The 17,492-nt window shown below is 32.0% G+C and overlaps 1 protein-coding gene across 1 annotated transcript in view; it reads right to left on the bottom strand.

Moving 5' to 3' along the window:
• The window catches only part of LOC129216863 (rho-associated protein kinase 2-like), a 102,817-nt gene that overhangs the window by 29,750 nt on the left and 55,575 nt on the right, over positions 1-17,492 (bottom strand). The window contains exons 19-22 of the mRNA XM_054851078.1: positions 15,456-15,640; positions 11,002-11,071; positions 6,472-6,554; positions 1,733-1,919 (exon numbers count right to left, since the gene is read on the bottom strand). Of these exons, the coding sequence (XP_054707053.1) occupies positions 1,733-1,919; positions 6,472-6,554; positions 11,002-11,071; positions 15,456-15,640 (525 nt within the window). The remainder of the gene's footprint in view (positions 1-1,732; positions 1,920-6,471; positions 6,555-11,001; positions 11,072-15,455; positions 15,641-17,492) is intronic.

The following is a 17,492-nucleotide window of genomic DNA, read 5'->3' on the forward strand; positions in this document are numbered from 1 at the left end:
AAAGGTTGAGAGCAAAAGGAATTTTTGAATTTTAAGTAGGGATTTCTTACACTGAGCCTATATTGGACCTGAAATTCGGCATTTAGAAATCTGGCAGAACCTGAAATTTGGAAATATGATTGCTCAAACTGTTCAACATTTAAAACCAAAAGGGAAAAAGTTTCATTATGTGAAATAAATATCATTACCAACTCTTAAAAACGTTCATAAGAGACCAAGGGTTGACTGTGCCAAAAATGTGCTGTTATGGGTAAAAAGTGGGATACTGTAATGTTTTTCAATGAGAAAAAGTTTAAATAGGATGGATTAGATAGTTCTTGCTACTTCTGGTATGACTGCTGTGAAGGGGAAAAAAATCTAAAAGTGTACATTTGGAGGCAGCTCAGTTATGGCCCAAGGAAGTTTTGCAACGGATAGAAACTATACCAGTATTTTTGTGCAGGGCAGCAGTACTGTTGACGTACTAAACAATATTTGTTTAACCAAAATCACGGTTAATTACTAGTTACAACTCTTTTCTACTTTTCAACATAGTTTCCCCCATAGTTCAAGCAGCTGGTGCACCGTTTTATCAAATTACACATTTCTTAAGCATAAAAAGCGTCCAGCTGCAATTTAAACCAATGTGTCAGTGTTTTTAAGTTCCTCATCACCATGCTGTCTCCCAAGTCACTTCTTCGTTGCAGTAAACAGATGATAATCAGAAGGAGTCAAGTCCAGGCTGTAGCAAGGATGTTTAAACACACCCTATTTGAATTTGGGCAAAACCTCTCCTGTTTTTAGAGCGTATGAAAGAGCATCAATGAGGGTGGACAGCGTAAAATTCACGATGGATATCCACCCATAAGTTTTTTGGCCCAAGAAATCTTATGTCTCTTTTAGCTCTCTAAAGTTTCCTGAGTAAGAAATCACAGATTGCTCATGCATTTGAATCAGAGCATTCTGAATCGCACTTTCATCTCCATGCCCAAATGTGGGTGAGTTTTTGAATCTCCCTTGCATATTGCAGAATCACGTATTTGTTTTTCTTTTTTTTAGATATTTGTTTTCACGTATGTATAGAATTTGTAAAAATCTGTCTATTAAAACCATTAAAAACCACCTTCACCAAGAGTTTTTAAAAAAATTCCCTATAAACAATACAGCTCTGAATGACTTGAAGGAAGAAGCATACCAACCCTGATTTAGAAAGCTCAATTAAAGTTTCAACTAAAATAAGTGCTTCCAAAATTAAAGACTCATGCTTCTACTACAATTGATGACTTGATTCTACTACAATTAGAATAAAAGAATAATATATATAAAGTTTTAATGTCTTATTTGTGACCTTATTGTCATCTTCACGTAGGTTAGTGAATGAAACCTGTGTAACAAATGTATTAATAATTGTAAAAAAAATCATGGAATGAACAGGAATAAATATCATTTTTAGAAAACCGCCTTATTAGAATAACCAGTTATATTGACATTAAAACAAAATAAAATAAAAACACTAACCGCATAAAATAAATTTAATTCAAAGCCTGTGATTCCAAATACAATAAAACTTTCCCAACATAATTACATTAAAAAGTACAGTGCACTTTAATGGAGTTTTTCATAAAACGTTTGAAGATCAAAAATCAAAAATTGTCATTTAACATCAATTTTAATGTCCGAACATGAATCAATAATAAGCCATCAGTTCAATAAGTAAAATTTGATTAAGTATGTCTATGGGAAAAATACTTACGTTAGAAATAATGGTATCTTTATTCATTAATTCAGCTCTATGCCTGCATATTAATTCCTTCACTTCCAATTCCTTCATAGTCTTTTCTTTCTCCAGATCTGCGATTGTCTCTTCTGCAATAGACCTTGCTAAAGACTCGGAATCTGCACGGGCTATGGCTAATTGAAGTTGGTGAGAAAAATTATTTCTGAAAATACATTTGAAAATTCACCTATTAGCTTAAATTTGGGATATGCTTCAATTTCAACATTCAAACAAAACAATTATCTGCAAAATGAGTAAAGATAAAAACCAGAAAAAATTGGGTAAATTTCGATTTATCGCTGATGACCATCTGATTCTATACTGCAACAACAGTTTTATTGGAATGGAGGTGATGATAATTGACTGTCAAATGCAGCACATATAATGATTTAAAATTAAAGAGTTTGATCATATTTCCTTCAATAAGCCTCCCCTCCACTCCCCCAAGAGGAAGCATCCAGACTGCCTCTCTAAGAAACGAGTTCCCTTCTCTTCATAAACCAAAACCATTGATTGTTTCAGCTAAATAGCAACTGATACACATTATTATTTGTCTTGTTTATGTAGACAAACCTTTGAAGAGCACCGCTGATGGCACACTTATTCAGAAAAATTGAAGTTAATAAAATTTAAATAGAGTGAGGAAATAAATGTATATACAATCTGACAACCAATGATAAGGAAAGTCAAATATTCGGTTTATAGGCAGAAATGGACACATCTATTAGTTTATAGGGGCAGTAGTTTATTAAAGATGTGCGCTTTTGCCTCTTAATTATTTAGATGCCGTTTTGTAAAAATGACAACTTGTTCAGAGTAATGATTTTTTTAATTTAAACTATTTTTGACCCATATTCTCACTACAAACAATAGTTAATTTGTTACCATTTTGCTTTAACATTTCCAGACAAAATGAAAATATTTTATTTTCTTTTTGTTATTTCCATAAAAACTCTGTTTATTTCCCCTCATTGTCAACTTAAATAATGTAATAAATTAATGAATACAAATACCAAAGTGACGATTAGCAACAGGCTCTGGGCCTAGCTAGGCTGATCCTAGTCAATTTACAATACCCAGTGAAGATCAATGGCCCTCTTAAAACTATCTATTTCCTTACTCATTTCCACCTCTTCCGATAAGCTGTTCCAAAGTTCCACTACCCAGCTAAAATAATAATTTTTCCTAATATCTATGTTAGCCTGAGATTTAAATAGCTTAAAACAATGACCCATCGTTCATAAAAACAATGAACAAAAACAATGAACAGAACAAACAATGAACAGAAATTAGGCCAAAGTAGCAGAATAATAAACCAGGGTTGTCAAGTTTTTGATAGTTGCTGGTTTTATAACCATGGTTTTCACTGTTATGTCAAAAATCCTTTTTTGAGATGGTTTTTGACGTAATTGTCAAAAACCTTAAATTTCTGTTCAAAACCTGTCTGAAACTGTTACATAGGCATCCAAATTATCTCAAACAGTATTTTGATTCAACAAGTTGCTTGTCTGTAGAATAAGAGGGCTATTGTTATAAATAGCAGGAGATTTAAAATATAAATAAATAAAATAGACAGCTTTAGTTAACATTTACATATTATATTTAGTGCCATTCTAAATGTTTTCCCCATAGCATGCGGAGACAAAATACCAATTTTGAAACTTTTTGTTTTCCCAAGTTCAATTCTAAGTTTGGAGAAGATCAATCCAAAACTGCAGAAAATCATCTCAGTTAATGCTGAAACAGTTGCCAGCGATAAAGATTTCAAATTGTTCACCAGTAAATAAGTCAATTTTGAAATAATTTCAAAAGTCTCAGCCAAAGACTAATTTCAATTAATCAAAAGACCAAGTATTATTTTAGAAAGTATGTAATGCAAGCACTTGAACTTATGTTTTAAAGATGCAGTCATATATTCAGATACACCCATACATTTGTTTGGCGGGGTTTATTTTCTTTAACAGATTTTTGGAGTCTCATGACATAATTTTAAAAATGGTTCTTTTTTTCTCCGGGTTCTTCGTAGAATTTCCTTTATGCCATTGCATGGGACAAATCAGAGTTTGCTTCGCTGAATTTACGTTTTTCTTGCATTTCACACTGCTGCAAACACGAACTTTATTGAAATATATGAGCTATATTGAGTCTTCTACTGTATATGTAACTTCCAGGATATGCTCCAGATTCAGCTTCACAAGCTATTAGAAACTTAAATGAATTTGGTCGTTTTAACAAATACCTTGTCTAGAGGCCAGAGAAGTCAGACTGCGATGGGGAGGTGTTGGGTTGAAATCCCGACCTTGGCACGGATGTACTTTCTTTCTCCTGTCCTTGTCCTTTTTTTGTGTGAATGAGTTGTTGTGCTGCAAATGTTTGCTTAGCCTATGAACGGGTATTTATGGCATGTGTGTACAGAGGAAGTCGGACTTTGCACCAAATTAAGGTGAAGTTGGAAAAGTGAAGCAGCATACCCTAAATTACCAGCCTAGCTGGCACAAGGCAGCAACAACAACAAACATTCACTCATTTACTGTTTGTTTCCTTAGCACCAATTTGAGCATTAGGGTGTCTCTTATGAGCCATAAAATCCTTTTTTTTTCATATTTTTACAGGTCTCACCTTTTATTTAGTTACATTTACTATAAAAACAATACATATAAAGTTTAAACAATATGTCTTAATACGTGAAATTAACCGCCAGCTCAGTCATTTCCAGTCGAGGACTGCAGTTTCGTGCTTATTAGCACTCATCAGCCCGGCATAGGAAAGTGACTGAGCTGGAGATGGAAAACCTCTTATGGCGGTATTTTACTAAATATTTCTTAATATTTAGGGGTAGCTCAAGCACCTCCAAGTTATGAAACAGTAACGGAAAGTAGGACTACATGTGACACAACAAATTCAAAATCAATGAACTAGTTGGAATTCGCAACTCCAACGAAGTATGGGGGGTACTGTAGCCACTTTCTAATGGCGGACGAAAAAGGTAAAACAAACACACATGGTAACGAAGAAAATGCTAATAAGCCTAATAAATTTTGTTCATATGCATGATTTTTTCACTTTATTCTTTAAATTAATTTTCAAAGCCTTGTTGATATTCCGGCCCACGTAGAAAGAAATGAGAATTCAAGAAGCATTACTATACGTCAGAAATTAACGCAAACTACGTAGTTCGTAGTTCTAAGCAGCCATTTCCACGATGTTGAATTCAATATTTATCAATTCTTGATTAGGACACATCGATTGCGTTAATAAATACTCAGAACAAACTGCCTGTGTTTGCGTCAACAGACACACATGGAACGCAATGTGGCAATGTTTCAGTTTTTTCGGCAGTTTTGTAAATCATTGCAAGGTAGCGTATTCGAGTGCTGGAGTTGCGAATTAGTTTGTTGCACTAATTTTATACATTGACTTTAGCTTTTCATGTCAAGTTTAAATTGTATCGCCTTAGCAAAAATTAAGGGGGGTCATTTTCCTACTGTCAGGGTACTTTTTCTTACGATTTTCAACAGCTTGCAATAGAAATTGTAGTTGCGTTTCATCATGGGTGAGGAACCCACTGCATGTTCAGCATGGTTGTTTACAACTTATTCACTGATCTGGTTGCAACAAAACCTTGCAAGTTCTTATTCTTAGTTGAATTAATATCAACTTGAAACTAATTAGAGAAATTTTAATCTTTAGCCACTAGAACTTTATTCTGCATATTACACACCGTCTTTTGGTTGACACACTTACAGAGTTATCAAATAACGCTAAACAAATAAGTCCTTCTGATAAGTACCACAAGGAATTCAAAAATTTACATAATGCTGCTTCTGAAATGGCTAAATGTATTGCTGAGTGTTCAAGAATCAATTTCACCAACAAGTCATTCTATGATATTTTTATGAATATAAAATAAAAAGGAATAATAAATTACTTTGTCATATTAATGAAGCATTACTACATCATAAAAATATAGTACATAACTTTTTGGTTACTGAAATAATAAATAAACAATATTACTACGATTAATAATTTTTATATTGAAAATATCAAAATATCATGATATTTTCAAAAAAAATATCGGATATATGTCTGCGAATGCAGTTTATAGTTTTTGCTTTTGAGAATAAACAGTATGAGCAAAGAATATATATATTAGTTGATGGAAAAAGTTAATCAAAAAAGAAAAAAAAAATATTGTTATCAAACATATTAAGATAATTGATCATTGATCTACTTAGCTTTATTTTTACTTAAAAGCAAAAAAAAAAAAAAAAAGTGCATAAATGGATTTTTAGATTGCTCACTAACTTGTAAATAATTGGTTTAGTTATTTAAAGATTTAAACATAACTACTGAGAAACAGTTTTAATATCCACAACTATTTTTACAGCAGAACAAAGAAAATGTATACAATTGTTTTAATTAAATTAATTAATTTAAAATTTATTAATTTAAAACTTGATTGATATGATGTGTAAATTATATTTAAATAACTTTTCAACATGAAGAAATCCTAAGTGTTTATATAAAAAAAAGTCAATAATGAATTATTTTAGTTTTTTGACGTTTTTGAGTTCTCGATTAGTTTTTGGCATGTCATGTCAAAAACCTATTTTTAGCAACAAAAACCCAACCTTGTAATAAATATTTGAGAAATATTCATTGCATCAGTGTTAAATACTATAATTATTCCAATTTTTGTAAGTTCTTAAACATACCTTTCATTTTCTAAGTCCACAAGAATTTGTTGTTTTTCATCCATTTCTTCCTTCACTTCTTTTAGTTGTGACTTATATAAAGTCTAGGGGAAAGTTTTAAAGAGTTTAAGTCAGAAACTCGACTCATGAAAAAAAATTGCAAATGAAAAACATATGAAAAAAAAAAGTTAAAAATCAGTTGATAAAAATTGTTCATCAAAAAACGTTTTTAGCTTACATTATTTACACTCCAGGCACAGCTTTGAAAATAGATATGTAAATCAAATTTAATTTGAACCAGACACTTTAGCAGACGATTTAAGTTTAAATTTAAACTATTTTTAGGATGTGTTCTTAAAAAAAAAGTTTATGATGTCATTGAAACCTTCAACAGTTTAAGGTCTATAAGAAACATTATTTTGAACTAACGATTGTCTTTCATCGGAAGCTTTTTTTAATTCATTTCTCTCGGAGCTTTTTTTTTGGAATGCAGTTGCAAGTTTTAGAAAAATAGGAAAACAAAATACAGAATTAAATAATTGACTCCCAATTATTAAATGCCTTCTCGGAGTAGAAGTAACCAAAATTTCCATTAAAAAGGGATTGAAATTTAACGAATGTTTTGTGCTTGACATCCTTCCCTGTTTGAGAAGTTCTGTCCTTTAAAAGGGCAATTATTAGTTAGTATATTATTCCTTGGAAAGAAAAGCTGCTCAATCCAGGTTAAAATTATTTCTTCCTCTTTCATGTTTGCACATCAAATTAAATGTTCAACACAAGACAAAAACCTTTTAATTATTTTTATAATAATTATTTAATTATTTGTATCAATTAATATTATCTAGAAGAGAAGAATTGTCCATCAAACAAAACTTTAAAACAAAGTTTACCTAAAGACTGATAAATCATTGATGAGATCAAAACAATTCAGTGATTTTTTAATTTGTTTTATTTAAACAAGTATCACTAATTCTTAAAATTAAATTTAGATCTGAATAGAACATTAGAGAATAGAATTATTTGTACTATCACTGCTATATTCAATGGTAAATACATCAAATCATGAAGATTACATCTAAAAGGGAGGTAGGTCTCAGTGCATCAGTCATAATAAAAAAAGTAGGTTTGATGTTCTAAAATTGAACTCAATTCTTCATAACAGGGTGACAAGGAATAACTTGGATAACATTTGGATAGAAACATGGTACTTTTATCATTCCGATTTTAATGGTTATTTTATAATAAATCATTTCCTTTCACATTAAGGGGTCACAGTACCTTTCAAGCAATTTATTTTAATTTACATAAATTTTATATTTCTTTGAAACTATAACATGCATACTTATTTCGTAATCAATCATTTATTTTCAAAATTTAAAAATGTTGCCTACTTTTTTCAAAAATTCAAAAAATTGAGAAAAATTTCAACTTTTCAAAATCCCTAAGGCTTTTTTATTTTTACATTAATTTAAAAAACATTTTTTGCAAAACGATCACTATAATCATCTCTAAAAATGTGTGCATTTATTTGCTTATGAGTTCATTCGAAAAGTTTCTGTGATTAATTATGTAAAAAATCAAAGTTTTTTTTTTAAAAATTTTGTTTTCAAAGGTTTAACATGCTCTAAACATCACAGTAATTTATAAAATGCTTATCCAGTGCACAGTTTTGTCAAATATGTTTTCCTGATTGCAAAAAGTATGACTTTAAAGCTGTATCTTTAATAGAAAAAAAATCCTTAGGGGTTCTAATGACATGAAAACACAAAAAAAACATCATCGAGAAAAAGCAATTTGAAGTTTTTCTTTAGCATAAGAACACATAGGGAGCATGGCCTAAAACCACTCATAACTTTTTAAATATTTGAACTAAAGCATTGAAACTTTTCCCCTGTGTTCAGAATAGTTTTTTGTTTTGAAAAGAGCAATAAAAATTTTTTTGATTGTTTCATCATTTTTGAGGTACTGTAACCCCTTATAACTAAGTTCATCTTATTTCCTTCATCTAACATCTGAAAGAAAAAAAATGCTATTTTGGTATAAATGCTCATAGAAATTTAAAAAAAAAACGTAAAATTGTTCACTTGTAGAAAGTCTCAAAGCAGACAGTTTCATACATAATCAAACCATTTCAAGAACTAGGTGATATAGCGAACAGACCAGACAAGAAAGAACATAGTAAAGACATCACAATACTACTAAGTCATCAATAGAAGAACTGACAGAGCAAGAGAGTCTTGAAAGGAAAAAAAAAAATGCAAAAGGATTGTTTCAAAAACTCAGGATATCAACCATACATGTGATAAAAAGATCAAAACTTAACTGAAAACAACAAACGAATCATGTTGAACTCCACTCAAGTGAGTTTCATTTGATCAATTGCAGAAATTTGCTTTCGTAGATGAGAACCTATTCACTTTAAACAAGCTCACAATACCCATTTTTTCAGAGGGGACAATGGAACTTCTAGTGTAATGGAAGATTGTCAACAGACTCGATATGCTGTGGTTAGGGGAGGGATATGTGCCAGAAGGGAAAATGTCACTCATTTTTGAAGATGCTCTTCTTTCTTGGTCACAAAACAATTTTCAGAAAATACCACAATTCTTCCAATAGGATTTGATGCCAGCCCACAAAGCAAAAGGTACCCAAGATATCTTCAAGCATTTTCCAGATTTTCTTACAACAGAAGAATGGCTATCTACTCTAGAATGGAAGAACGGCTTAACTCCATCAATTGAACTATTTAGATTATTTAGTAAGATCCATGATAGAAATAAGGGCTTTATACTAAGCCATGTAAAAGTTCTGTTTCCTTATACAGGTCTTTTAAAAGACAATGGGACAGACTTTTGTTAAATGTTGCGTGTTAAAACTAAATCTGTACCTCAGAGCCAGACTAATGTAAGTCCAAAAATTACGATTTTCAGCTAATTAGTGCATTGTATGTAGAATCCCATTCCGCTTCGAGTCATGTGAATGTAATTAAAAAACAAAAAAAACCTTTGTAATTATTTACCAGCATTAAAAGAGCGCAAACCCCATCTTTTACACACGCAAGACAACCTTTTTACCTCTCTCCTGTACAGTAGTGATTATGTGACTTACGTCGTTCTGGCTCTGAGATACAAAAATGACCTTTGAAGAAATATGAATATATTACTGGAAAAATTTATTTTTTAATTAATCTCAAAGTATGGTTCAGACATTTTAAATACTATTAAAATTATATCATGAAATATAAATCAAACTTATTTTCATCACCCTACACATTGCAATTCAGTAAATAACAGAAATTTTTTTAAAAAATATTAAGCACTTTTTGTAATGCACTCCAAAGGACAAAATAATTTTTCTGGGTCAGAAAGAACAAGTCAAGTATTCCTGTAGTTTTCAATAATTGCAAGAAAATGACACTACAAACAAAGAAAAGTGCACCTCAAGTCATGTAGAGAATTCCTCTCTCTCTCTCTTATTATTATCTAGCTTTCAATTATAAATTTGAGTGTTAAAACATGCATATTTTTCTTAATGGGAAAGTTTGGTTTGAAATGACTTGAGGCGCACTTTTCTTCGTTTGTAGTGTCATTTTCTTGCAATCATTGAAAACTACAGGAACACTTGAATTGTTCTTTTGACCCAGAAAAGTTATTTTGTCCTTTTGAGTGCATTACGAAAAGTGCTTAATATATTTTTTTTTAAATTGTTATTTTATTATTTTTAGTGTAAAGTTAAAATCTATACGCATGCCGTAAAACTTTAAGCAATTGGCACTAAGAACTAATCCATGTTCCTCTCGACGATTTATTTATTTGTGTACTATTTCATTTAAATATTAAAGGTTTTCAAAACTAATTTAGGTTTCACAACATACAAGTTACTTGAGATAAAGATCCTAATATGGCTCTTTACTTAGCCCTGTTATCGATCATTGGCGTAGTTGAGGATAAAAACCTACGAGAGCAACGGCAGTGCAGAGCAATACATTTCATGCTTGCATCAGAGAAGCCTTGATTGAAACTTAATTACTATCAAAATTACTGTTGCAAGACAACAAAATTTGTAACAATGGGTTTTATATTTAAATATTTAATGGGGAAATTACATGAAATTTGCTGTTTCCCATCCTAACCGAAAAAATAATTTTATTTTAGAATATTAATTTTTCAACACTAAGTTGTGCCTTTAGATATAGCAAATCATTTATGGAAATTCCGAAGTCTCTAAGCGCTCTAGTTGCTGAGATATAAGCAAAATCAGGCCTCAGATTTCTCCGTGAAAATCAGGTCAAGTATAATAAAATTGCTTAAAAACGTTTAACATGAAACTGAAAGGACCAAAATATTGTTTTGTGGTAAAAGATATGTATTAAATTGACCAGTATACTGTTCAAACAGCACTATGATTTCATGTTAACCAATTTTGCATGTTGAGTGTTTTTCTGTTAAACATATTTCACAGTATTAGACATTTGCAAATCCATTAAAGAAATTTTCAACACTAGTACTTTAAGAGTACAAGTAATCATATATGTATATTAATGCAACATACTGTAAAATATTGTTCAGCCTCTAGTTGATCCTGAAGTTCTTTTGTTTGTAAATCAGTAAGTGACTTAAAACTGCAATAAAAAAAGAAAAAAAAAAAAGAATACCATTACAATAGACAGTCAAATGATAATCTAATTTTTAAAAACAATCATAACAACACAATGCAACATTTTTATTTACTACAGTCAAACCCCGCTTTAACAAACCCTCAACTGACCGACTTCAGAAATCGCTATAGCCAAGGATTTGCTACACATCCGATTTTTCAAAAAAGTCTGAAATCACTCAATTACTTCTATAATAGACATCCTAATTACGGGATGATTCTATTTGTAATTAGGAACATACAGTGAAATGTATTAATTATACTGTTTTAAATAATGAACTAACTACAAAAATTAACCTTTTTGAGAAACGAAAAATTCTATAACATGGAAGAAGGATGTTTTCGGTTGCAAGAATTTTGATTTTTGTTTATATAGACGATTTTCTAACACTTTGGGATCATTACAAGCGTTTAAAATTGCATTAATGACATAGGACCAGGGGCGTGCACAAGGGTGGAGAAGGGATACCTGTTGGCCCGGGCCCATGGGCGGATTTATGGGGGGTCAGAGGGGGCAATGCCCCCCCCCAGTTTTGGGAGGACTTTATGTAGTAACAACACATTTTCCAAAAATTTAAAAAAAAAACATTATTTTTTCGTTTTTGAATAGTTTAGAAGAGCATGGGTGGATTTATAGGGGGGAGGGCAAAGGGGACAATGCTCCCCAGTTTTGGGTGGAGTTTATATAGTAAGAACATATCTTCCAAAATCTTATAACAAAAAAAAAATCATGATTTTTTCTTTTTTGAATAGGAAATTAAAGTTTTTTTTTCTTTTAAACTTAAAATAGCCGTTTCTTACAAAGTTTGAACAATACTGTACAAGTGTATAATCTACTACTCAATTTCAGAGGCTGGAAAGTGCAAATTATTAAAAGGTTCAAAAATCCCTGAAAAGAATTGGCGCAGTATAACCTACAAGGGCTCTTGAACCAAAACCCAATCTAATCAACCAAACCTTGAAAATAATTAAACAAGTCTTTGAAACTCCTAAGCAAAGTGTGCTTCAATTTTATTTCTTATCAAGTGTATAAATTAAGAATTGTTCAAATGGGTAGTATGTTACTCTCTTGATACCTATTCTCTAAATCTGTGCACCATTTCTTTTAAAGTATTAACTTGCATCACAGAACACTTTTAAAGCGTAAAACTTATTTAAAAATAAATATATTTGCCTATCATTTCCAATTAACCCTTATAAGACTTCAAAATGCAGAATTTTATATCCATTTTAGATAATTTCCTCCGGGGGAGTAACCCCCGGGCCCTCTAAAACTGGAGATATTCTATATCCCACTTAAAAGGGAGCACTGCGTTACACTCTTAATACCAGCCCCCTCTCTTTTAAGGTCGCTTTAAAAAGGACAGCATGATTACACACAGTAATGAAAACGATGCATAAAAAAGTAACGAATGGCCTTACCCATCACAGAAAACAGACAAAAACATGGGAGGGGGGAAAAAATGTTGCTCCAAAAAAAAAAAAAAAAAAACCCTGCCCCCCCCAGGAACTCAGTCCTAAATCCGCCTATGCCCGGGCCCGAGCTTGAAGGGGGCGCAATATTTTTAAAACTAGGGGTGAAATAGAGAGGCAAACAATATGGAGAAAGGGCCCAGAAAAGTCATTTGCGACGGGTCCCAAAATTTCTGTGCACGCCCCTGCATAGGACTTTAGTTTAGACCATTCAAAAGGTTTGCTACAACCGGGGGACAGTTATATCCTGGGTTCACTACAGCGGGGTTCGAGTATTATGATCAAAATATTACAACATATTTAGAATGTTCAGACATTTTTATTTTAAGTAACAGCTATGTTGTATTTTGAGATCAAATATTTCATTTTAATGCCCAAACCCTGGCACAAAATTTGCTGCTGAAAATTTTTTCTTTCTCCAACTCATTGCAATCGCAATCTGTGACTAAAGCATGATGAGCAAAGGAATCAAATATTTCTTCAATTTTGACCTTTTAAAATATATATTATCTTGGGTAATTCTGCATATGTATTACTTCTATTTTATTTTTTTACAACCCGAAACATATTTATTACAAATGGTGAAAAAAAAATTTATTTTAGCATCCAAAAAACTATCACAGGCATTATAATGATACTTACATATGAATTCTTTTTTTTTAACAAGGGTCACTGTTTGAAAAAAGAATTGTATATAACTGGTATGAAGAGTTAGAATGTAATCATTTGTAATGACATAATTTTTGCAGTGATTCTAATCTAGTTAATTACAGTAGAATACCTTTATAATGTCTATCCATGAAATTCAATTCTCTATTAGCCATTAACTTTCCAGAAGTAAACACATTTTTCAGTTACAAAATACCTCTTTTATGTTCGGCAGACCTATCCATTGCTTGCAAATTATATTTTGAAAGTTTTTCATCTTCTCACCTTAATTCAAAGCTTTTAAATGAAAATTAATATTCACTGTAAAAAAGCCCAAGATCGCCCTTTCAAATGCAGCCCTTATGCAAATCCTGAAACTAGGGAAAGAAAGGACAGCACTTTCTTTTGATTATGAAATTTTATTTTTAAATTAGATTTTCGGAATTTTATATTGATTTACAAATTTTTCCCCATCATAGTAAAAACACTGCGCCTAAAGACGCGCCTAAAGACTATTACATATGTCCTAGAACTGTTACCACGCACAATAATACAATATGAAACTATACTTCATAAATTTAGGCCAAAGCAATAGCATCAGCATTCAATCACTTCAAACATAATTTTAATTTTTATCTTCTAAAATGTCAAGATATTTCATGTTACTTTTATGCTCAATTCATTAATAAACATCACAGCTCCCAAGAAGGAGAAATCTATACATATAATAAAATAAGATGTTTGTGTGTGTGTGTGTGTGGCCCGCTTCCCGGGAAAACGGTAAGGACTAGAAAGATGAAATTTGGTACACAGGTGCTGTTTTTGCCAAAGATGTGCACTCAGGCTTCGATTTTTGATATTTTAATTAGAAAAAAAGTTATTTAATGTTTTATGTGTTTTTTTTGCACTTTTTAGTAATTTTTACCTCACAGACCCCGAACCAATCGCACCACACAAATATTTTTTGTACTATAGTGCAGGAAATTTAATTTCAAATATGATGAATGAAAAAAGTTTGAAGATAGAGCAATTTTTGTATTTTTTATGAATTTTTGAAAAAACCTTTAATTTGCATGTTTTCCTGGGTTTTATTTTTTTCTAATATCATCCTGCGAGAAGTATCAAAGCCTCATTTCTGAAATTTAAGTTGGTAATAGTAAAAACATTTCGCCCTCTTCAGAAGAAAAAAGTTCTCAAAAATACGCAATAGTTTTTTTTTTTTACAATTTTTTAAATGCTGAACACATCATGTCCTTTCACGCATCAGTCGAAAAAAGCGTTCTTCAATCTTTTATGCCTGTGACGTCACTAATTGGGTTTCGATTCGATATTTACGATGGAATCTTAATCGCAAGCAATGTTAATCTTTTTTTTTTACTATATAGCTTACTTCTACATTTTCTGACGTGATGACAACGTGTTTTTCTGGCAGCGCTTGCTTTTATTTCTTTTTCCATCCCCCCCCCCAAGCTGGACCTTTCGCTCTATTTATATTACGATACATTTCATAGTTGTGCGAATTTAATTCAATAAAAACAGCGAGATTTTTTTATCTTTGTCAAACGCAACTTTTTGCACACTACGGGGAATTTGAGTTTTTTTTTTTGCTCTACTTAAATTTAAAAAAAAAAAGAAATTTTTTGAGTGATCTTTGTTTTAGTTAGGAAATGGGCGGGGAGGTTAAAATAAATAGAGATGGATAAGAAAATTTAGAGATAGATCGTAAAGGTAGATAGCCGCTGAAGGCGGCAATCTCTTGGCGTAAAAATGTGAATGGCACAAAAACAGATAGAGATCGATTGATTAATACTGCTGTCAAATTTATTTAAATAGCCGCCGAAGGCGGCAAACTTGAATTAAAAAGGTAAATGACAAGTTAGCCAAACAGCCGCCGTAGGTGGCTACTTGCACAGAAAGGCGAATGGCGTAAGAATGCGAACCAGCTGGTCGCCGCAGGCGGCTAGTAATGAATAAAAAGCTTTTGTTACATAGTGGAAGAACAAAAAATGGTTTGGGTTTTTTCCCCCTAGTTTCCATAACACTAAACTATTTCCAACCATTCATAATATTTTCCTCTGTGTGTGTTATACAAAGACTACATGCAGAAGAAAACAGGACCATAGTTTTATTTTAGTGCACAAGTATACTATTATTGCTGGACCCCTATGCTTTAAATTTAGTGACAAATGAAGAATTTTTGTACAGAATAAAAGAACAGTAAAACATACGTTTTGAATTTACTAAGTTCCTGTTCCAAGTATTTTTTGGTTTCTCTCAAGTCAGACATCTCTTTGGTCAATTGTTTTTCTTTTGTTTTCAGATAATTCTTTTCGGATAAATGAGCAGAAATTTCTGCCTGCATCGAATTCTTCTTCTGAGTTTCTTCCTCAAGTTGAGATGACAATATTTTGACCTAAAAAGTAATATAGAGTCATAAAATAAATGTAAATATAACTTAATGAACAATTTGTTAATAATGTAGTCTTCCCCTGCTCCACATACCCACACCTATCAAAACACAACTTACAACAGACTAGAAATAACTATTACACCAGTCAACAAAAAAATACATTTTTTTTGTCACATTGTGACAAATATCTGGTCTTTGCATAAAATGATGCGCTACATTCAAATACATAAACAATTTTTCTCCATCACCCACAGATTTGTTATCGCATTAAAATACAGGTTATTTTTTTCTTTTCTGATTTCAATGCAAAACAAAAGTGGTTTAAAATCCTGTCCCTAATCAGTCATTCAGTCATTAGAAAACTACATTCTTCTGACCCATGGGAGATTTCCAATTCCGACTCTTTGCAATACTAGCAGCTTCTACTTATAAAAAGTTGAACTGAGATTTACCCAGCGGCGGATCTAACTGTAAGCGCACTACACCGTCACATGGGGCCCTGTGATGGTACAGGATCCAGAAGTTTTGCTTGAATCAAAAACAAGTGTACATTGGTTTTAGATGTTACGAACTGTAACTAAACAAACAAGTTTTTTTTCCCTTACAGCCGGCGACTGATATACCAATAGGCTCATGCGGCCTGGTTTAGGCTCCCCCTCAAATTTGTTTGGCCACTATTTTGAATAACGATGCCCCGAAGTTCAGCTAGAATTTAAAACTTGAATACGTTGGTTTCAGATTTTACCAACTGAAACAAAACGATTGATTTTTATTTCACAGCTGGCGATTGATTTACCCTATGAGGCTCGGCTAAGCAGGGGCCCCCAATTTTTTTCAACAGTATTTTGAATTACGATGCCATAGGGCCCTGAAGTTCGACTGGAATCAAGAGCTTGATTACATTGGTCTTAGATATTACCCGCTGTAACTAAACTACAGAGTTGTTTTCTACAGCCGGGATCTGATTAACCGATAGGCACATGACGACTAGTTTAGCCCCTCCCCCAACACCCCTTCCGAAACTTTATATTTATTATTTTTTTTCCTATTTTTGTCATTGACATTAGCTTCTTGGTAGTACAAACCTGCTTATTTAGTTTTCTTTGAAAATAAAACACGAAAAAAAGTCAAATTCCAACATTTCACTATTTTTAGTATGGTATCCAAAACTTGTTTCTTCAAATATCCTTTCTGCAGTTACAGCCCTTAACCTTCACCTCATCAACATAATATGCAATTCATGAAATATTAATGCAATGAGTGGACTTGCCTTTGAGTGTAATTTTTCTCAAGCCGTGGATTTATCGAAAAGATATCGATGTTTTTAATTTGGGTGCTCTAAACTGAATGTCATAGGGTTTTTCTAATTTTAATTTTCTGACACGGATTTGATTTTGTATAAGAGTTTCTGTTGGCAGCAGTTGTGTTCACCCTAACAATTATTCTGTGCCTCCCTTTGGGGTGCCTGTCACAGATTGAAAACCACTGGCATCTACAGGCACAAGCACACTTTCATAGCACAGTTGTTTGTCTCTATGAGCTCAAAAATATGAAGTTGTGCTTGAGTCATTTCAAATCTTCTTTGATTGAAACATGACATCAGAAGAAAGAAAAGCATCACTCAAATGTTTGAAAGATATGTACAGAAATGATACTGACGTTTGCACTTCAGAAGATGAATTTGATCATTTTACTATGTTTTTCCAAGAAAACGAGGATACCTTTAAAACAATACCATAAAATCCAGACATATTATGTCTCTCTTGTTATCACATTTATCAAGCAGCTAAAGGAATGTCTTGTACATTTCCGAACATGGGAACATCGTTGAAATTTTTTTTAACAATTCCACTGA

This window comes from Uloborus diversus, chromosome 2 (assembly GCF_026930045.1).
Source record: "Uloborus diversus isolate 005 chromosome 2, Udiv.v.3.1, whole genome shotgun sequence".
In the NCBI taxonomy this organism is placed as follows: domain Eukaryota; kingdom Metazoa; phylum Arthropoda; class Arachnida; order Araneae; family Uloboridae; genus Uloborus; species Uloborus diversus.